Source organism: Nyctereutes procyonoides, unplaced genomic scaffold, assembly GCF_905146905.1.
Source record: "Nyctereutes procyonoides isolate TBG_1078 unplaced genomic scaffold, NYPRO_anot_genome, whole genome shotgun sequence".
Classification (NCBI taxonomy): domain Eukaryota; kingdom Metazoa; phylum Chordata; class Mammalia; order Carnivora; family Canidae; genus Nyctereutes; species Nyctereutes procyonoides.
The window spans coordinates 46048598-46070536 of NW_026575043.1; the positions used below are offsets into that span (position 1 = coordinate 46048598).

General features: G+C 43.7%; 1 protein-coding gene across 2 annotated transcripts in view; it reads right to left on the reverse strand.

The window, feature by feature from the left end:
• Positions 1-4562: 4562 nt before the first annotated feature.
• Positions 4563-21939, reverse strand: part of SVOP (SV2 related protein) — a 71032-nt gene continuing 53655 nt past the window's right edge. For both annotated transcript variants that reach the window (XM_055322447.1, XM_055322446.1), the window contains 7 exons: positions 20656-20729; positions 17760-17836; positions 13553-13660; positions 10689-10800; positions 9722-9803; positions 6230-6319; positions 4563-4827 (listed from right to left, as the gene is read on the reverse strand). In XM_055322447.1, the coding sequence (XP_055178422.1) occupies positions 4621-4827; positions 6230-6319; positions 9722-9803; positions 10689-10800; positions 13553-13660; positions 17760-17836; positions 20656-20729 (750 nt within the window). In that variant the 3' untranslated portion in view covers positions 4563-4620. The remainder of the gene's footprint in view (positions 4828-6229; positions 6320-9721; positions 9804-10688; positions 10801-13552; positions 13661-17759; positions 17837-20655; positions 20730-21939) is intronic.

Consider the following 21939-nt stretch of genomic DNA (forward strand, 5'->3'; position numbering starts at 1 on the left):
GACTAAAATCTGATCAAAACTACTGAATCTCGGGGATCCCTGGGTGGCTCAGCGGTTTAGCGCCTGCCTTTGGCCCAGGGTGTGATCCTGGAGTCCTGGGATCGAGTCCCGCGTCAGGCTCCCGGTGCATGGAGCCTGCTTCTCCCTCCTCCTGTGTCTCTGCCTCTCTCTCTGTCTATCATAAATAAATAAATCTTAAAAAAAAAAACACAAAAAAAAAACCCTACTGAATCTCTGAAGCATGAGAAGGGGCCTCTGGATGTTCTCGGGCTTCAGGATCGGCATTCTATGTGCCTCCCACAACACTCTGCATCTGTCTATTAGAGCTCACATCACATTGTATCACAGTGGTCTGTTTATGCCTGTTTCCTCCACTGCACCAAGAATGCATGAAGATGTGGACCATATCTAATTCTTTTTTGTATCCTCAGTATTGAGTATCACGCGTGATAGATACATGGTAGATACTCCATGCACACAGACTGCGTGCCATGACGTGATCCCTAATAGAGTTATAATGAACAGGCTCTAGTGATTCCCTGGTTCTGGTTCCATTTGTGAAGCCGGGCTGCACTTTATTTCTGAGATTTTTCTAATCGCTCAGAGGTGCAAACTGGCAGCCCATCAATGAAACCTGGTCAGCAGGTCAATTGTATGGGCTCACACATCATGTAAAGGTTTTTGTTACAACATACTAAAATTGGGAGATTTCCTGTAACACTCTAGATTCTGATTTTAAAGATCGGAAGCTCCCACTGTGCAACAAAATCAGGTAGAGCTGAGCAATGCTGCTCCCTGGGGTCTATGCTTCTCACTCTGCCACACTTCTTCCCTCTTCCTGTTGTTCCTTATACCTTTGTTCCACTCACTTCTGTTCCCAGGCTGTCCTCTGGAGGAAATTAACAACCCATCCCAGCCTTATAATAAAGCTGTGCTTCTTAATTTGAATTAACCTGAGTCCAATTTCTTTTCCTTGTAATTAAAACAGCCTTGATGAGAGTTCTGTGGCAAGGCCCCTCTCAACCATCCCCCATCACCAGCCTTTTTTCTTCATGCTAACAGAATCCCAACTTAGTGTTCAAGAAGCTGTGGGGTATCGCTTGATCCAATGGGACAGAGCCCCTTCCTTCTCCAGCTCTGGGGGAAGACTTATGCTTTTAGACTCAGACTGTACAGCAAGAAAACTTTAATAGTAACCATCGCTCTGACAATAAAGCTGGGCCTATCTCCATTCCACTTCTGAGTCCCTGAAGTAACACAAGGAATTTCACTCACATCAGGCATAATTCTACTAACATGACAAAAGATTGCACCCATATCCGTTCTCTACCAAATCTCACCATCGATTAACACCGACCTCCTAACATTAATAGCCCTCACGTCAATCCTAGTTGGAGGCTCTTGTGATTGTTCCTTCTGCATTCTACCTCCTTTGAAAAAATCAGATGCCCAGTACTGTAGCAGCCATCTTGTGATCATGAAATTTCATGCATAGGGTCAAATGGCCAACACACAGAGGATAGGAGAGAAGAAAAACAAAAAAGAAGCTGTGTTTTTTTATGTTGAGTTGCTAAAACTTTATTAGAACTGCCTGACTTGGGAGGCCTGCATGGCTCGGTGGTTGAGTGTCTCCCTTCTGCTCAGGGTATGATCCAGGGGTCCTGGGATTGAACCCTGCATGGGCTTCCCACAGGGAGCCTGCTTCTCCCTCTGCCTGTGTCTCTGCCTCTCTCTGTGTGTCTCTCATGAATAAATAAACAAAATCTTAAAAAAAAAAAAAAGAATTGTCTGACTCTGGGCTTGTTGTTAAATGAGGAATTAATATTCAAATAGATAAGATATTCTTGACTGATTTTGCTGTTGCTTGCAGCTCACTGTTATCCCAGACTGGTTTACTAGTAGTAACCAAGGGGGACTCTTGATCTCACCCTTTCAGGCTCTCTGTTAGCTAACATTTGCCCAAAATAGTGAATATCTATATTCAAAGTCTATCACTAAGATGCTCTTATGTTATTGCCAACTCAACTCAATTCTGCATTCTAAGAATACTTGGGAATAGGGACGCTTGGGTGGCTCAGTGGTTGAGCGTCTGCCTTTGGCTTAGGGCGTGATCCTGGGGTCCTGGGATCGAGTCCTGCATTGGGCTCCCTGTGGGGGGCCTGCTTCTCTCTCTGCCTATGTCTCTGCCTCCCTCTCTGTGTCTCTCGTGAATAAATAAATGAAATCTTTTTAAAAAAATACAGAATATTCAGAGTAAGGGAGGGAAAGAAACCACACAACTTTAGCTACCTTGACCATCTTTTACCATTTTCTGAAATCTTTCCTAACACTGAGAGAAACAATGACATTTCCATTAATAGAAATAGGAGCGTTTGGACAGTTCAAATTTAGATACAAATCTCTTCAGCTAAAGGCCTTGAATATTTCAGAGCTTGGACAACTTTGGTGGCATTTCTTGAATCATTCAATAATACTGATTATTTTTTAAGGGTAGGCAATATAGAAGGCAAAGAGTTTTAAACATTCATTTTCTCAAGAAGAGAAAACCCTCAACCGCAAGCCTCTTTATCCCAGGGCCTGGAAAACATTTCTGCCCACCAAGCATTCCTACCCCACCCCAGCCCCCAGCTCTTCCAGGTTATTTGAGGGTGAAGAGAGTGAACATGTTCATCTGGCAGTGTCTGACCAGCTGGAAGGCAAAAAATAAAAATAAAAAAAGACAGGCTAATGTTTCATGTTACCCAGAAGAGCTCAGCAGACCAGAAAGAATTAGAGCCATAGTCACCCATAGCTCAAGGAAATGTGGGTGTCCAAGAGAGATAAATCTACCAAACCACTTCCTCTCTGACTGCGTGGGCTGAGGGGGCTACAGTCTATATTTCAGGAACACGGAATTGTTTGCCATCGATCCAGGACCTGAGGCTACAATAGTCACCCACTGTGGCCTCCACTCCACACCATCAGAAGAACGTGTTGTCTCCAACAGACTCAAAGTCACAACATATGGCGGCCAATGGTACAACTTGTCCGCCTTATTGGAAAGATTATCATATTAAAGCATTGAGATTACCCTGGATGGACAAAGTTGGCAAGATCCTTAAGTTGAACTGTCACTAGGACATCATGACACATGGACAAACTTCAACCCTTACAATGTCCATCACCAACATGTTTTAATAAGAGATGAACGTACACAATTGGCTTCCTCAAAATGTTTACTTCAAGCAGGCATCTCCACGCAGAAGGTCAGTCTTCTCTGGCCTTTGATGGGATCCAGCAGCTTCCTCCTCCTCCTCTAGCTCCCTGCCTTCACGATGGGGAAAGGGCTCATGGAAACCAAATCCTGGAGGTGGATGTTGTCTGCTGGCGTCAGCCCTTCCTCCCGAGGCCAACCAAAACCCAACTGACTGTCCTCTCTTCCTTTGAAAATGTACACATGTCACAAATCTGGGCCCTCCCGTAACTCCCCACCAGTGACAGAGAATATCGCTGGACCCCAGGAGCTGCCTCTATGTAAAGACCAAGCCAGCCCTTCACAGCAGGGGTAAGCAAGAACCAGGGGGGTGGGGGGGAGGACTCCTGGTTCCCTGACCCTGGTGGGAGTGGGTGGTTGGTGTAGCATCTTTTCAATTCCTCTGCCCATGTAGCCAGTTACCCACCCTCAATATCCAAAGCACTGAAACCTGAGTTAACTATTTTCTTTCTCCAAGAGTCACCAACCAGCCTGACCACAAAGGGGTCAGAAAAGAAGCCCCTGGTGTGGCCTTCATTGCTTCTGAAGGGAAGGACCCCCTTTGGCTTTGGGCTTTATCCTCACTTCTCTGGTCTCAGTCCAAATCCTGGGGGAGGCAGAGGATGACAGCTTTCTGAGGTTGCAGTCTGGTAGAAGTCCAGCTGTCCCCACGGACTCATGGATTCCCCTGGAGCCAGGAAGAGCAACTCCAGAGGGGGCCAGAAGGAGACACATGGTTCAAGTTCAAAAACTTGACATCAAAAGTTCAGATGTCAAGAGACATCTGCCAGAGTTTCTCCACTAGTCAGGCCCTGGGGAGGGAGGCAGACCAAGGGGCCCCTTCCAAAAGAGCATCTCTCAGACCCAGGAGAAAGCTGTTCAGGCCATAGCCGGGTCACCTGCAATTTCAAAGAAGAAAACCTGGGGCCGGGTGTGTAGGAGAAACCTACTGAATGGGTCCTGCTGGTGGGCAGCAGGTGTTGACTCCCTGGGTGGCAGGTCTTACCGGGCTCTGGGCCAGGACTGTATCTACAGAGATTTGTGGGTTGTTGTTCACCAAGGCTGTGACTGGCTGACTCTGGATGGCATCTGATTGGCTACTGGGAGCACTGGCCACTCCTAAGGTGACAGTTTTCCCATGCAGGTCCACAGGTAATTAACAAACCTCCCACACACAGACAGAGACCCCCCCAGAACAAATGCCTCCCCATCCCCAGGTGGATCTCAATGAATATGAGCAAACAGAGTCAAGACACAAAACCCTGTTGGTCCAGGTTGTCCTCCTGGGTGAGTTCTTGATGTCGGCAGTGACGGCCGGTGCCCCAGGTGGCTCCACCAGCTCCCTGCATCCCACAGCCTCAAAGACCAGCTCAGCCCCGCATCGGTCACTACTCCTGAGAGCCAGAGTTCGACCTGGTGACGCCTGTGCCATGCGTCCCTCGGCCGACCATCTCTTGGCCCCACTCCCGGTGGCTGGACTCTTGCAGTCCGCGGCCTTTGGTCTCGATGGGCAGGAAGCAGGAGGCCAGGGCAGCCAGGAGGCAGCAGCCACTGTAAACCGCCAGCGTCAGGTACACGGAGGATTCCAGCATGACCTGGGGGAGGGAGACATGCTGGTGAGAGTGGCCCTCCTGAAGCACGGATACCGTCAACCATTCAGGAAGTATTGATGATGGGAGGCCCTCTTGTAAACGCTCTGTGCCATTATCCCATCTTCAGTCCTCACAACGAAGAGCCAGGTAATTGTCCCCATTTTACAGAGGGAAAACCTGAGCCTCAAAGACGGTTAGATAGCATACTCTAGGCCACACAGATACTAAGGATGGGGCTGGGATTTGAGCTCAGGCCCCGTCAGGCCCAAGTGTCTGTATCCCTTGAATCTACACTCTCTCTCACAGCAGTACGTCTGCTGACTTTCTAGCTTAACAGCAGAGCTAAAGCCCTTTGTCTTGTCTGCCAAATCGGTAGGGGCACCATCTACCTCTTAATAACAGGATACCTCGAGAGGACTCAGCACCGTGCAGGCACACGGGCAGCTCTCAACAGCAGGAAGTAGTGACACACAATGGCCAAACACAGAAGCCCAGAACTGAGGTACTTGGCTGAAACGTGGCGAAATTCTGTTTATGTGAAATATCCAGAACAGATAGATTCATGCAGATGGAATGCATGGGGGGTGCTTGGCTGGCTCAGTGGGTTGCATTTGCAATTCTTGATCTCAGGGTTGTGAGTTCTAGCCCCACATTGGGTAGAGAGCTTACTTTTTAAAAAACTCACATTGGTGGTGGGCTGGGGAAGAAAAGAAATGGGGAGTGGCTGCCTAGTGGATATGGAGTTTTATTTGATGAAAATACCTGGTTTGGGAACTAGATAGAGTTGGAGGTGCACAATGCTGTAAATGTGCTAAATGCCACTGAATAGTTCACTTTAAAATGGTTAATTTTATGTTATGTGACTTTTACCTCAGTAGAAAAAGTGATAAAGACAGGGAAAAAAATGAATTGGATATCAAAAAACCAAAACGACTTCAAAATAAGATCCCTTGAAATGTATAAAAATGCTTCAAGACACACTAGGGGGCTGCAAAATTGGGCAAATATGCCCAATCATCCAACTCAGAAACCAGGGTCTGAGACATCTGTTTCCCACTACATCACGCTGTTTTCAACAATTTGTTTTCATCTCACTTGTTTTCATCCAATTAGGATTTGGCCAAATAATATGGCACCCCCAGGCTCTTCTGCATAGGAAAGACTTGGGTTTGGGTCCCAGTTTCTCTCCCTCCCAGCTGTGTGGCCTTGGACAAGTCCCTTTACCTTTCTAAGCCTGTTTTCTCATTTATTAGCAATACTACTCCTTTCATAGGATGGGTTGTTAAGGTAAAATAAGATAATGCACACCTCAAGAGCTCTGCAGAAGGCTCAGCATGGAGTAACTGGTTGCCATGCTTGGGCTTGTGTCATGCCCACCCCCTCTGTATTTGGAGGTGACACTTACCTGAGCAATGAACGGAGTAATGAGAGCACCCACTCTTGCCATGCCACTGCAGGTGCCCAGGCCCAGTGCTCGAGTTGCCGTGGGGTAGACCTGAAACACAGCCATCAATGTGGGCTTGAGAAAATGCAGGATCCTTCCTCCTCTTGAGCTCAGGACTGATGGGACTGACCCCCACGGGCAAGCCTGAAGTTAGCATGAATTACTGGGGTAGTTGGTGACCACATCAAGAGGTGGGAGACCAGGTGGGGATTCTCATCTCAAAGGGGATAGAAGTTCAACTGAGAAAGAAGGCAAGAAGCCAAGCTGTGGGTGGGAACCCAGTAAGGGGGGGTCCTCCCTGCCCCGGGAGGCCCCCAAAGACTCCACCAGGAACTGCAGCCCATTCAGGATTCAGATACTGTTCTTCCTGCCACTTTTCATTCATTTACCTTGAAGCACTGGTCACGGCTCTTCAAAGCATTTCATAAAGACCGTAATGGAAATATTTCCACAGTTTCTCAGTGTGTACCCAGGAGTGGCCCTGTGCCTAGCTCTCTCTTAGGCAAAGTGACTGTGCACCTTCCAGGCCAAGGTAATTTAGAAGTAGGCACGTCTTCTCCACTCCCTTCCCCAGTCTGCTTGCTGGACTCCAAAGCACTGGGGCAAGATTTCTCAACTTTGACACCATGGACATTTGGGGATGGGTCCTTCTTCATGATGAGGGGCTGTCCTGTGCATTGTAGGACGTTTAGCAACATCTCTGGCTTCTACCCACTAGGTGCCAATAGCACCTTCTACACAGCTCTCCCCGAGTTGTGACAGTCTGAAATATCTGCAGGCCTTGTAAATGTCCTCTGGGGGGCAAAATCACCCTTTGTTAATGGTGGTTGAGGAATTTGCAAGATGCAAGGAACTTGAGTCCCTGAATCACTGTGGAAGTGAAAGCATACCCATATTGGACTGTTTCATTTATGAGAAACTTCTGATGTGTCAGTTCTATCCACTTGGGGAGTTGTTATAGCAGCGAGCACACCTCTAATAGCTACAGTGCTCGGTGCAGAAGCTTGGGAAGAATGAAGCATGTAAAGGGAAAAACAAAGCTCGTGCATGATCCCGACACTCAGAGATGACCATTGTCACATTTCCATGTATATCCTTCTAGAATTTTCTATGACTGTATACACACCTGCATTAATTTATTTATTCAATCAACAAATATTTTCTAACTACCTACCATATACATTTACATATGATATTTTAAGCCACCCAATGACACAGGCAATATATACATATATTCTCCTTATCAGAAATCAAAACACATGAACTCCCTTTGATCTACAACTTCTCCCAGAGGTCCTCACTATTATGAAGATTGGAATGGATCCACCCAGATGTGTTAAGTCGTATCATTTCATACTTACCAGTCTGCAATTTGCTTTATCCATTCAGCACTATGTCTTAAAATCCTATGGACATCAGTATATAGATATATACCCCATTCTATTTAACTGCTGTAATTGTATTCTGCAATGGGTATTCCACAGTTTACAATTTCAAACAGATTGATAGACAGTGTATTAATAGAAGGTCACAGACACTGTCCAGCAAAAGGAAGTCAGGGGAGGGGGAGAGCTGGGAGGGCTTCTTGGAGGAGGCAGGACTGGTGCTAAACCTATGATGCAGTGAAGGGAGCAGGCAGGGTTCAGGATGCTGACTCAAATTGAGAGCTCTGGAGTGCTGTGGGAATGAGGGATAACCTAGACACCCTCCTTCCCCTGGCACAGCATCTGGTACATAATATTCTCCTCCTCCCTTTGCTCCTATCTGAAATAAGATGAAATAAAATACAATAGATATAAAATGAAGAAACCATAAACCCTGAGTGTGGGAAATTGGACATGCTCCAATGCTATCGTGTGGGGTGTATTCATGCAACATTTTAGAGGGCAAGTTTTCAATTCCTCTCAATGTTTGTAATGTTTATAGGCTTTAACTTAGCAATTCCACATCTTGACATTTATTCTACAGGAAGCACACACGTGCACAAGAGTATATAAAGCTGTTTACCTTGGCATTATTTGTAATAGTAAAAAGCTGGAAAACAGTCCAAATATCCATTAGTAGAATTGTTATAAAATTATGATTTGTCTCATTACTATACTATATAGTAAAGTATATTAATATTTATGTGTATATATACCACATAGTATAATATAATATCTAATATAAAGTATATATATTATATGGTATAGTATATAATACATATAGTATATATAGTATGTAGTATAACAGAATAGTATATATAATATATAGTAGAGTTAAAGGGATGGTATATAATACATATAGTATATATACACTATATGGTATAGTATAGTATATATTAGGATATTATAGGATACATTATATATAGAACATACTGTATATCATATAGTGCAGTGGAGTAGAGCAGCTATTGAAAAGAACAAAGTAGATCCACATGTCCTGTGCTCATTGTCTTCAACCTTCCCCTCCAGAATTCCCCACCTCATTCTCTGCCCTGGGGTTGGCCTACCTGGACCACAAAGGGCTTGTTCCTTGGCCCTCTGGCTTCTGGTTGGGCTCAGCCAATGGGAAGCCCCAGTGGAAGATGGGAAGGAGGTAGAAGAGAGAGGTCTGGGTCTTTATTCTCCTGCTCTTTCCCTGCCAGGTTGATTCAGGCCACATGTACCTTTCAACTAAAGGCCACAATTTCTCTCTATACAGGTCTCTCAGGGACGCTGGAACTCTCCTCTCTCCTCACCCCACTGGCCTTGGACGGCAGAAGTGTCCCCAGCTACCTCCACCCCAGTGCAAGCTCTGGGGCACTGCTTTACTGCTTTCACACCATTGTAATTAGTTTCTTTATTAAATTTCTTCCCAGGGCAGCCCGGGTGGCTCAGTGGTTTAGCGCCACCTTCGGCCCAGGGCGTGATCCTGGAGACCTGGGATCAAGTCCCACGTTAGGCTCCCTGCATGGAGCCTGCTTCTCCCTCTGCCTGTGTCTTTGCCTCTCTCTCTCTCTCTCTCTCTCTCTCTCTCTCTCTGTCTCCCATGAATAATAATAAAATCTTTTAAAAAAATAAATTTCTTCCCAGTTGCTCACTTTCCCAATTTGGTACATGCACTAACATAAATTAGTATATGCCTAGAAGAAAACTGAACTATCCAAAAAGCTTGTATCTACGAAGGGGGAATGTGGGGCCCTTTAATTTTTGGTTTTATGCAAATCAATACCATTTGGAACTTTTATGTTGAACATCAGCTTTCATAAGCAGAAAAAAATGATTGAAAGATAGCCTGAAATAATGAAGAGCTTCACAGTAACTACTCAGACAGACCCACAGACAAATTTCATGCTGAGAAAAAAAAAAAGAAAAAAAATAAAAAAATAAAAAAAATAAAAAAAAATTTCATGCTGAGGATCCCAGGCTGGGTGTTGCTGGAGGCAGAGCTCCCTCCCTCCCCTTCCCAGCTGCTCCCAGACACTTGTCCTACCTCAGGTGTGTAAACATAGGCTGCCTGGAAGCCTCCAGAAATAAATGCTCTTGCAATGAAGAGTAACAGAGTAAGCATATTTCTAGGGAGAGAGAGAGAGAAAAAAAAAAGGTGAGCAGGTATTTTTTTCTGTTGGCTTGTTTCAGCAAAGTCTTATCTGTCCCAGCAGAATTTATACCCTAGGAATTGGCACAGCCCACCTCCACACTGGCACACCATGTCGGTGCCTTCTCTAAAGGCCTGCCTTTATAAGTCTATCATTCTCCAAAGTTCCAGATCAAGAGCTGCAAACATCTGTGGTGCCCAGGTTGGGGGCAAGGTCAGAGGGGAGTGATATAAATCATTGAAAACCCAGACAGGACTTTCTAGAGTCAGGAACCAGCTGAACCAGTGAAAGTAAACTTCTGTGCAGTATTTTTAGGATAATCCTGGTCCCTGACCCTCTGATCCATTGTTCCCATAAATGTCTAAGAACAGCAACACGTCAGGGTGTAAACTACCTCTCCAGGCTTTCCACAAAGTCCTCATCAGCTTTGGTCTGGTACCTCTCTGAGATCAAGAGAGGCACAAGCCACTTCTATCTTGATAGATGGGAAAATGGAGAAATGCCAAAAAGGGATTATACAACAGGAAGTATTTCCGTTGAACAAAGGAATACTTTTAACCCATATATAAACAGTTGTATGCATAATTTCACCAGGAGACAGTGTCAAAAGTCTAAATGTGAGCATGTTGGAGCAAAACCTGGACCAAAGCGCCCTCCTAGTCCTACCCCCATCGAGTACCCAGGCCCAAATTCGAGTCTGATCTTGTGGTCCAGAGCCCCAGTCCTAGTGAGGGGCTGGGGAGGGGGTGTCTCTCAGATGACCACCATGAGTGTAGTCCACAGCTTATAGTCCCAAAGAGCCAGTGACCATGACCTAAGATGTGAGTCTGCTGGCCGGGGAGAGCTGGTTTCACAACCCACCTTCCAACACAGATGAACAGCAGGAGGCTGCAGAGGGAGAAGATGACGAAGCAAAGGGCCATGGTCTTCTTGCGGCCCAGGCGGTCAATAATCCATAGAGTCACAAGGACACCTGGGAGAGAGCAGAGGCACCATGGCAGGTGGCTTCCAATATGGCTCCCAATGCCCCCCATCTCCTGGTATTCACACCCTTTATAATTCCCTGCCCCTGAGAGTGAGCTGGACCTAGCGAGTCTCTTCTAATGACTAGAATACAAAAAAGCATTGGGATGTCACTTCTGGGTTGAAGTTATAAAAGAATGTGTGGCTTCCATTTTGCTGGCATTCTCTCTCCCTCTGACTCTTCTTAGGTGCTGGCCTAAAAGTGGCCTCTGGCCAACAGTCAGTGGAACTGAGTTTCTCAGTCCAACAACCCTGGAGGCATTGAATCCTGCCAATGACCATGTGAGTGAGCGTGGACCCAGACCCTGCCCAAGTTGAGCTTTCATATGTGACTGCAGACTCTGAGCAAACACCTCTGTTGCAGTCTTATCGGATACACTGAAGCAGAGGACCCAGGTAGGCCACTCCCAGCTTCCTGACCCACAGAAACTGTGAGGAATAAATACGTTGTTTGAAGCCACTAAAATATAGAAGAATTTGTTACACAGCAACAGATAACTAATATAGGCACCAAGGGATGTGGCACTCATTGAATCCAGGTAATGGACACCTAAGATGGGAGTCAGAATCACCTGGGTTCTAAGGCCTACTCTTGCCTCTGACTTGCTATGTGGTCTTGGGTTTGTCCCTTGTCTTCTTTGAGCCTCAGTTACTTCATTTGTAAATGGGACTCAATAAAAATAAGACTCCCTACTTCAGTAGAGGCAGTATAGCATAATGCTTATTATGAATAATTTTAATAATAATTATTAAATCTGGGCTCAGCACTTTTGGATCTATTATCTTGCTTAATCACCAAAACAAACCCCTAAAATAAATGCTATCAATAGCCCCATTCCCCATACATATTCCATCAAAAAATTAAGTGCCTACTGTGTGTCAGGAACTGTTCTAAGAGCCTTGGGATGTGCCAGTGAACAGAAACAACAAATCATAAATGTAATAAATAAGAATCATCTGAGTTTCTGAAAAGTAAAATCATGGAAATCATTGAAAAGTCATGGTGCTTTAAGGCACAGAAATGGTTATTGGCCATGTGGTCTAACTCTAAGCCCCTAGTCTTACCCACAGGGCTATATGGGGGAAGGGTTGTAGATGAAAGACAGGGTAGTATAGGAGTGAAGACTCTGGTCTCTGTGGTGGGACCTCAGTTTTTAGCTCTGCCAGGTGTAGGACACTTAATATTGTAGTTGAGCTCTTCTAGAAGCAGACTCTGGGACAAGGGCCCACGTACAAGTGTTTGCTTGAGAGGTAACCCAAAGAAGCACCAGTGGGAGGATGAGAAAGTAAGATAGAGAAGGGAAGGCAAGAGTGTCCATTAAGCAAGTTACCACTGTGGGCAATTGCTATAGAATTCCACTGGGGGGCTCTGGAAGCCAGTGTGGAACATGCATCTTAGAATTTTTACATATCACCAACTCCTGCAGTTATTATTTGAAAGCAGTTCCCAGGTGTTAACTCCCTGGCACTTCTAGCCACCTTGCTTGCTTTTAGATCTTGAGCCTTTCCATTCCTCCTGAGATAGCACTCAGACACAACGATGCAGACACTGGCAGCTGCAAGTTGCAGGAACAGTTTTTGCTACACCTCTCTGGGCCTTAGTTTCTTCAGTTGTAAAATGGGGATAATTTTGCTACTTCAGAAGACTAAATGGGACATACCTATAAAAAATTTAGTATAGAGCCAAATATACATACAGCAAACACTCAATATATACCAGATACTATTATTGTTGTAATCCTTACTGGTTGGTTGGTTATTTATTTATTTATTTATTTTTCCTTACTGCTTTTTTAAAGGAAAAAACATAGATCACCTTCACTTTATGTGCAGGTTTGGATTTTTTCTTGACATTCCACTGATCCTGGGTGAGTGCTGGTAGAAGACAATTATGCATCTCTTGTGTTTCTTAAGTGCAAAGACACCAGCTTCCCTTTGTCCCAAGCTATCATTTCATTTGGAGAGCCAACAGCCTTGAAAGATGGAGATACTCTTTTCTTCCAGAGCAAGGGGCAGGTCTGTTTATTGTCCAGTACAATAAAGATGATGTGTCTCTCTCTGGAGCAAAAGCTGGGCAGGTTTCCGGCAGCCCATTATAAGAGATTTGAGTTCCCTAAGCCTGGGATTCCTCAGGTAAGCAAAGTGAAAAAGGGACTGAAGAAAAATATTGGGAAGTCAAGGTAAACTGTGGAATATAAGGGTCAAGAATATAGGGAGCAGTAGGTCAATCAGGCCCATGGAAGAGAACACTCAGGGAATTCCTCAAGTAGCAACCATCATCTATTATCAGCTTTTGTATGCATTTTGGTGAGCTGGTTCTGACCAAAGGACCAGAGTTAGAGCACAACAGCTATACCCGCTTACACCTGCACGTGTAGCATCTACCTGGACCCTCTCTCATCATCCTCGTGAGACTTGGGAGCGAGGGGTGCTGACACTTATAGACTAGTCGTTGCTTGCTAGTCTCTGTTTCTGACCCAGGAATCTCTTGTCTTCTGTCAGTGAGTGTGACAATGGGCAGCCTAATTTGTTAGCCTTCAAATAGAGTAGCCTTCACAGTTTTTGTCACCTTGTAGCTAAGGGTTGAAAAAATAATATCCAGCTCCCCTAGAAAGGGAATTTGCTTCCAGGCAGCACCAGATGAACAGCTGCCACGTTCACAGGCTTCCTTGCCCCAGCCCCACCTCACACAGGTTCCTCACCTGGGAACTCAGAGAGAGTAGTCCACAGCAGATCCATGTAGTCCTCCTCACTGAGGTACTCACAGGCCAGGCTGCATTTCGCTTCTACTGCCTTCTTCTGGCTAGAGACTGGGGAGGTGGGAGACAGGAGAAAGAAGAGCCATGCATAGAACCTTGAACCACACCCTCCTGCTCCCCCTCCTCGTTCCCTGGGTATGATTCAGCTGGGATACCGTGGAAAGAGCCCAGGCTCTGGAGCGAGACAGACTCAGATGTGAATCCCAACCAGCGGAGCTATGGCTTTATCTCTCTGAGCCTCAGTTTCTTCGTTAAACTGGAGCTAATAAAACCACTGTGCAAGGTAGTTGGGAGAATGAAATCAGGCTGTGCTTATGAAGGTGCTTAGCCCAGAATTGGCACATACTATGTGTTTTCATGGCAGACAGACTCCAGGGTGGCCTTTATGTTCCCCACCTATATATTTTTTTAAAGATTTTATTTATCTTTAAAAAGAGAGAGAGAGAGAGCATAGAAGGAGAGGGAGAGAATCAGGCTCAGCCGATCGACGTGGGGCTCAATCCCAGGACCCTGAGATCATGACCTGAGCAGAAGACAGACGCTTAACCTTTTGAGCCACCCAGGTGTCCTGGTCCCCACCTATATTATCTGGCCCCCGTTACTTCCTTGATCCTACCTTCAGTCTCTCCCTTGCTCTGCTCACTGTATTCCAACCAACCGATCTCCTTGCTGTTCCTTCAGCACTTCTGCCTCAGAATCTTTGCACTGGCTGCCTCTTCCTGGATTGCTCTTTATATACCCCTGTAACTAATTTCCCCACCCCTTCATGTCTTTCTTTCTTTTTAAAGATTTATTTATTCATGAGAGCCACAGACTAAGAGAGAGAGGGAGAGACACAGGCAGAGAGAGAAGCAGGCCCCATGCAGGGAGCCTGATGCGGGACTCGATCTCAGATCCTGGGATCACAGCCTGAGCCAAAGGCAGGCGCCCAACCGCTGAGCCACCCAGGCATCCCTCATGTCTTTCTTTAAATCTCACCTCATGGAGGCCATCTTGATCATCCCATTCAAAACTTCAACCTACTCACTGCCCCTTACTCTGCCCCTTATTCTTGACCTCCCTTATCCTGCTCAACTATCTTTTTTTCCCATACATTTGTTAAGAAATAGCATGGAATTCTTCAAAATGAGCAAAATGTTTTGTCTAATGCACCCTTACAGGTTGTAGCACCTTTCATTATCTTTGATCTATGCACATTATAAAATACTGATATTAATGCAGGGCACCTGGGTGGCACAGTTAGTTAAGCATTTGCCTTTGGGTCAGGTCATGATCTCAGGGTCTTGGAATCAAGCTCCAAATGGAGGTCCTTGCTCAGCAGGGAGCCTGCTTCTCCCTCTCCTCCCTGCTTGTGCTCTCTCTCTCTCAAATAAATAAAATCTTTTAAAAAGAGAGAATATTGATATTAATGCAATTGATTCTTGTCCATCAAAATGTAAATTGTGTCTAGTGATGCAACTGATTGTCTTATGTGTACTGACAAATCGTACCTCCAACTGAAAAGCCTTTTCAGTATTTCTGATTGCCTCTATACATTTATTTTTTGAATTCTCCTTTGAACCAGTTGTAACCTCTTACTGGCATTAGTAGACAATCCTCCATGGGTTGCTCACATTTCTGCATGTTTCATAAGCAAAGACACCAACTGTCTTTGTTCTGGACTACCTTTTCTTTTTTTTTTTAATAAATTAATTTTTTATTGGTGTTCAATTTACCAACATACAGAATAACACCCAGTGCTCATCCTGTCAAGTGTGGACTACCTTTTCAAGGACCTTTAACCAACAACTTTGACAGGAAGGATCTACCTTTGGAGCAAGGGGCAGGTTTGCTGATAGCCTTTGGAGGCACAGGGTCTCCCCGCAGGGCAAGAGCAGGCTTTACCTGCTTTAACCCTTTACCATCCAGTAGAAGAGAGCTAGATGCCCTAAGCTCAGAGATCTTCACTCTTAACATAACCCATTGCTTTTGCAGCTTTTACCTCCCTCTTCACATTGCCCTGTGGGAATGGGAGCTCCTTACTGGTGTAAGGAAATGCTGATACTTATCTCCTGCTATTATTGTGAGTAATAAAGTCTTTTGTCTCTGATCCAGGAATGTTGTGTCTTTTTGTGAGCAACTGTGGAAGCTGTGGGAGACTAACTTGTTAGCTTACAAATAGGTAAATCCTCAGACTTTTCACAGTTCTTACCTGGTTCTTTCATTACTTGATGGGTTAAATAAAATAAAATCTTTGACATGTTTCATTGTATATTTGTATGAGAGGCATGATTTTACCTTTTCTTTAAACATTTTTCTTTAGCACACCTATCTCCTTCCAACATGCAAGTTTTGTTTACTTATTATGCTATTCTCTCGCTTTTTCTCTTTCTTCACCAAAATATGAGCTCAAAGGGTAGGGATATTTGTCTTTTGTATTCACTGATGTATCCTAACACCTAGATCAGTACCTGGCAGATAGAAAATATTGAATGAATGACTTGTCGAAGGTCACACAACCACTTGGTGCTAGAACTCAGGCTCCCTGATTTCCAGCTATGGGCTTGTTCCACAATATCACTTTTCCACTCAGGTATAAGAAAGAGCTTTAAACAGGAGTTGGTAAACTATCACCTGAAGGTCAAATCTGGTTTCCTGCCTATTTCTGCCCGGCCTGCATACTAAAAATGGTTTTTACATTTTAAAATTATTTTTAAAGATCAAAAAAGAATAACACTTGACATAAAATGATATGCAATCCAAATTTGCAGTCATGAATAAGGTTTTATCAGAACACAAACAATGTTTGTTCGTTAACCTATTGACCACAGCTACTTTCCTGCTCCACAGCAGAGGTGTATGGCCCACAAAGCCTAAAGTATTGACTCTCCGGCACTTTTTTAAAAAGATTTTATTTATTTATTCATGAGAGATGGAGAGACAGAGAGAGAGAGAGAGGCAGAATGGCAGAGACACAGGCAGAGGGAGAAGCAGGCTCCATGCAGGGAGCCTGATGTGGGACTCATCCCTGGTCTCCGGATCACACCCTGGGCTAAAGGCAATGCTAAACCACGGAGTCCCCCGGGGTGCCCTCTCTGGCCCTTTATAGATAAAGTCTACCAACTTGTGCTTTGTAACATTCCTCTGGATCCTCTGCTTTGCTTAAGTGGATCCACTGTTAGGAGCATGTGATTTATACTCAATCTACACTAAACCCCAGATCTGCAACTGAACCACCAACTCATTAAATCCTTGTACCAATAAACCAAACTATTAGCTAATATTCTAGAGGCTTAATATGAAAAAGGTAACTAGGCAAATCCTGCAGACAAGCAAGAACTTGATCCCTTTATCCTCTACCCTGGGTTCAATGTTAGGAACTTAAAAAAAAAAAAAAATAGAATGGTTTGAAAGCCCAGGATTTGCATAGACTTTGCTGTCTTTTTTAAGAGTTTATTTATTTGAGAGAGAGAGAGAAAGAGTGGTGGGGAGGGGCAAAGGGAGAGGGAGGGAGAGAAGCAAGCTCCCCGCTGAGCAGGAAGCTCCACTAAAGGCAGGGCTCCATCCCAGGACCTGGAGATCATGACCTGAGTAAAAGGCTGATATTCAACTGCCTGAGCCACTCAGGTGCCTAGACTATGCTTTCTATTTGTTCCTTTTGTCCAGTGGTTCCACCTCTAGCTGCACAATAGAATCACCTGGGGAGCTTTTAAAAGCCACTAATCTCTGGGTCCAGAGATGCTGATTAAATTGGTCTGGGCTTTGTTTAACCTGGTGCTGGTGTTGTTTAAAAGCTCCCCCCAGGTGATTCTGTTGTGTGGCCAGAGTTGAGATACAACCTGGTTCTCAGATTTCACATGCACGTGAAATTGCTGCATAGGGTCATGGCCACCAGACTCAGGGCTGTACATCACTGAGCTCTTTAAGTGACATGAGATATGACTGCTGTAATGTCACTTCTATCATGACAAGATTGTTCAGCTTTCTACAGAGTATCTTGGAGACCACAGTCCAGGTCTTCTATGCTCAGATTTGGCAGAGACTTTCTCCTAGAAGTCTGCAGGGTAATGCCACTGGCATTTGTGCATGGCCCAGGTCAGGACAGGTGGAACCTGGGGTGAGCATGCACGTACGACTGTGTATGGTGGGAGTATGGTAGTTTGATACTCACTGCTGCAGACATCTCCTGCCTGAAAGAGCTCAGTGGTGAGTAGAACTAATCCATAGTAAGAAAACGCATTGGAAAACCTGTCAGAAAGGAAACAAGAAGAGGTAAAGAAATGATGAGAGATATGCAAGTCCCCTTTCCCCATCCCCTCAGGAAGGACTTGCATCTATAGCAGTGAGGACCAGTCTTTGGATATGGGTGACACAGGGATGTTGGGGGGCTTTCCTGGAGCCCTTGAACAGACAAATGGTGTACAAAGCATAGTGATATGATTAAGGGACGTGATCTTGGGTCATTTAAAAGACCAAGAACAGCATTATATCACAGAGAACACTCAAAGCTGGTTATTCAACTGGCAATAGGGAAAACAAGTATAAGGGACCAAAATTTGGAGGAACACAGTTGTGGCTGACATCTCTCAGGGCTTCTGGGCCAAGCTGGTCAACATGGAGAGAGGAGGAGAAAGCTTTGATAATACAGAACACTGGGCTCCAGCTCTGCCCTTGAACTCCTGAGAGCTGGATCAACTCACCAAGCATTTATTAAACACCTGCTGTGTGCCCTGTACAAGTATGGATTCTACAGACTTACCTAAAATTTCAGATCAGAATGAAACAGTTAATTAATTTCCGATGGTCCCAGGAACTATAACACTCAAGCCTGTAGGATCAGAACATTCTTATCCTGTGATAGTCACGTGGAAACTGCCATAATCAGACCACAGTAATGAATTTCCTTGGGTTACAATATGTGCTAGCAAATTTAGCGATTTCTGTAGCATGCAAAAATTAGTCTTTGTATTAATTGCTTTTGTATTTGGGTAGTGTTGGCCCAACTGAATCTCATGCATGCAAAGATAGATACCCTCAACCTGGTCTCCCACCACCACTCCCTTTTTAAAAATCCTACAGATTCTACACTTGGGCACAGAATAGGTATCTAATAAATGCCTGGTTCAGCTCTCAGGAATGCAGGGGCAGAACTGGAGCCCAGTTCTGTGTATTATCAAAGCTTTCCCCTCCCCTTCCTTGCAACTGAACACTTTTCAGGGCAATCTCCTGCTAATTAGCACCTCTACTCAAAGGTGCATGGGAAAAGTGAGAACTGGTTAAAGTAGAATGCAGAGTGTTAGCAAGGTCCCTTCTGCACACTGTTCATGCTGTATACATGATTTGGTAGAAAGAAAGTTCAAGGAATAGCTGAGATTTAACTAGTTGTGGATTTTCAGGTTATTACTCTGTACAAATCCCTCCCTCCCATCCTGCCCACATCCAGACATCAGAATGGCTGTTGTTTTTTTTTTTTTTTTTAAGGAAAATACATACCACCACTGGTGGTATCCAAGGCCATATGAGCCAAGAACGCAACTTAATGGAGTGGGTATATTAAATATCATTGTGACAAAAATTCCTATTTTACATTTCCTTTCAATTACAGTTGACCCTTGGACAACATGGGTTTGAACTGCTCAGGGCCCCCTTGTAAAGAGATTTTTTTCAATAAACACAGTACACTACTGCAAGTACATTTTCTCTCCACATGATCTTAATAGCATTTTCTTTCCTCTAAGCTTACTTTAACATATAGTATATAATAGATATAACATACAAAACATGTGCTTATTGTTTATGTTATCAGTATGTCTTCTGGTCAATAGGAGGCTATTAGTTAAGTTTTGAGGAGTCAAAAAATTTTTTTGACTGCTCAGGGGTCTGTGCCTTTAACCCCCTTTCTGCATTGTTCTTCAACTGTATTTTGGTGGTTTCCTAGTCTCATTTACTTGCTAATGAGTCCTTAACACCTACCCTCTCTCTGTGTCTCTTTATTAAATACAGCAGTTCACTGTCTTGGCAAATCATCAATCTAGCTACTGTTTACTGTATTTCTCTTGAAAATCTATGGCCTGCAATTAAGATTTGTTTCTTTAAAGCAGACGTAAAATTCCCTCTTAGAAGACATCTATCTGAACCCTTGTGCCCTATTGGTGGGAATGCAAACTGGGGTAGCCACTCTGGAAGAGTTTGGAAATTCCTCAAAGAATTAAAAATAGAACTACCCTATGATCCAGTAACTGTATTACTGGGTATTTACCCAAAGAATAGAAAAACACTAATTTAAAAGGATATATGCACCTGTATGTTTATTGCAGCATTATTAAACATAGCCACGTGGGAGCAGCCCATGTCCATAATTAGATGAATGGATAAAGAAACTGTATGTATATGTATGTATATAACATACATAATATACACACATACAGATACACACAATGGAATATTATTCTGCTATAAAAAAAGAATGAAATCTTGCCATTTGTAATGATAGGGATGGAGCTAGAGAGTGTAAGGCTAAGTGAAATAAGTCAGAGAAAGACAAATACTATATGATTTCACTCATGTGGAATTCAAGAGACAAAATAAATAATGGAAAAGAAAAAGAGACAAACCAAAAAACAAACTCTTAACCATAGAAAACAAACTGATGGTGACCAGAGGGAAGGTAGGAAGGTGTTTTGATGAAATAGATGATGAGGATTAAGAGTACATTTATCATGATGAGCACTGAGTGATGTATAAACTTGCTGAGTCACTACATTGTATACCTGAAACTAAAATAACACTGCATGTTATCTATATTGGAAATAAAATTTAAAACTTAATTTAAAAAAGATATTTATACATTTATCTGAGTAAGAAGTGAGTCCAATTAAAGAAAAAGACTAAGAAAATAATAGTACAGGTGATACCTGGATAAGGCAGAGATCAGGAAAGTGATGCTTAAACCACTGAATTTTGTAACTGTTGCCTCAGATCAAAGAGTTCTTTGTGCATCACATAAAACAGAACCCAAAACAGAGCATAGGCAGAAGGGAATCAAAGTGTCAAGAAACAAGTCTTACCATATAAACCAGAGCAACAAAGTTGTCCATCTAAAATGGGGCGTGAAAAGATCCTTCATTCTGCCTCGGTCTTCCTGTTTCAAGACAAGGACATGCTGTTTGCTCTCCTTTTCTCCAGCTGGCACTAGCCAGAGACTGGTGGACACCCACGACTGGGAGGGAGGTTGCTGGTGGGCTAATGCTCAGGATCCGAGAACCCAGGACTCAATCCCCCAGCACAAAGTCCCCCAGCCCGGTGAGGCCCTCCAGCTAGGATCTAGCAATGTCTGCAGGCTTGATTCCCCAAGGATTGAGACATTCTGCAATCCCCAACCCCAGCCTGAAATCCTGGAGCCAGGAAGCCAACTCCATGGGCTTGGCTCCCAAAGACTCTCTGGTAGTCCCATGGACCCAGGGAGCAGACAGTCAGTCCAAGAGAGTCTAACCATTTCATGCTCTGCCTAAGCCAGCTCTAGGTCAAGATCACAAAAATTAATGTGCTGAAAATCAATTCACCAAAAGCCAATGTGTCAAAAGATTGATTAAAATGACTCACTTGCTAATTTCATATAATTTGCTAATATATCAAATATTTGCCCTACAATGTTCTTTTTTTTCCTAGATTTTATTTATTTATTTGAGAGAGAGAGAAAAAGCATGAGCAGGGGGAGGGGCAGTGGGAGAGGGAGAAGCAACCTCCCCACTGAGCAGGGAGCCTGACTCCGGGCTCCAACCCTCATGATCTGAGCTGAAGGCAGATACTTAACAGACTGAGACACTATACAGAGCTCTTTTTAAGAGTATATTTTATGACTGTGATTATATTTTTCTTAGATATATTTAATCAATATATTTTTCTTAGTTTGAGAAATGCTTATTTAAACATTCTAAATGCTTAAAAAAAAGATTATGGATTATAGGTGGTTTAGTCTACCTATGACTATTATCTTTGTGAATAAAAATGTATTTTTTTTAGTACCTGAAAGTACAATATTCATTAAATATGTTTCTTGAATATATTTGAGAATGTATTTGTTGAATATATTTTGGAATAGATTCATTAATATATTTGTAGAGAGAACATTTTGAGGAATAAATGTATCGATATATACATAGGAAAAATATATTTCCATTTACTACATATATTCAAAAAGAATGATCCTTGAAACATGTTTTTTTGTAAAAAGATACATTCCCAAGTTAATTCAGGAAAATTGGCTTTTGGAGAATTGGTCTGTTTCTGCTCTTTTTGCTGGTCTCAGGATTTACCATGTCCCATGATGCACACATTCCCATGCAGGTGCA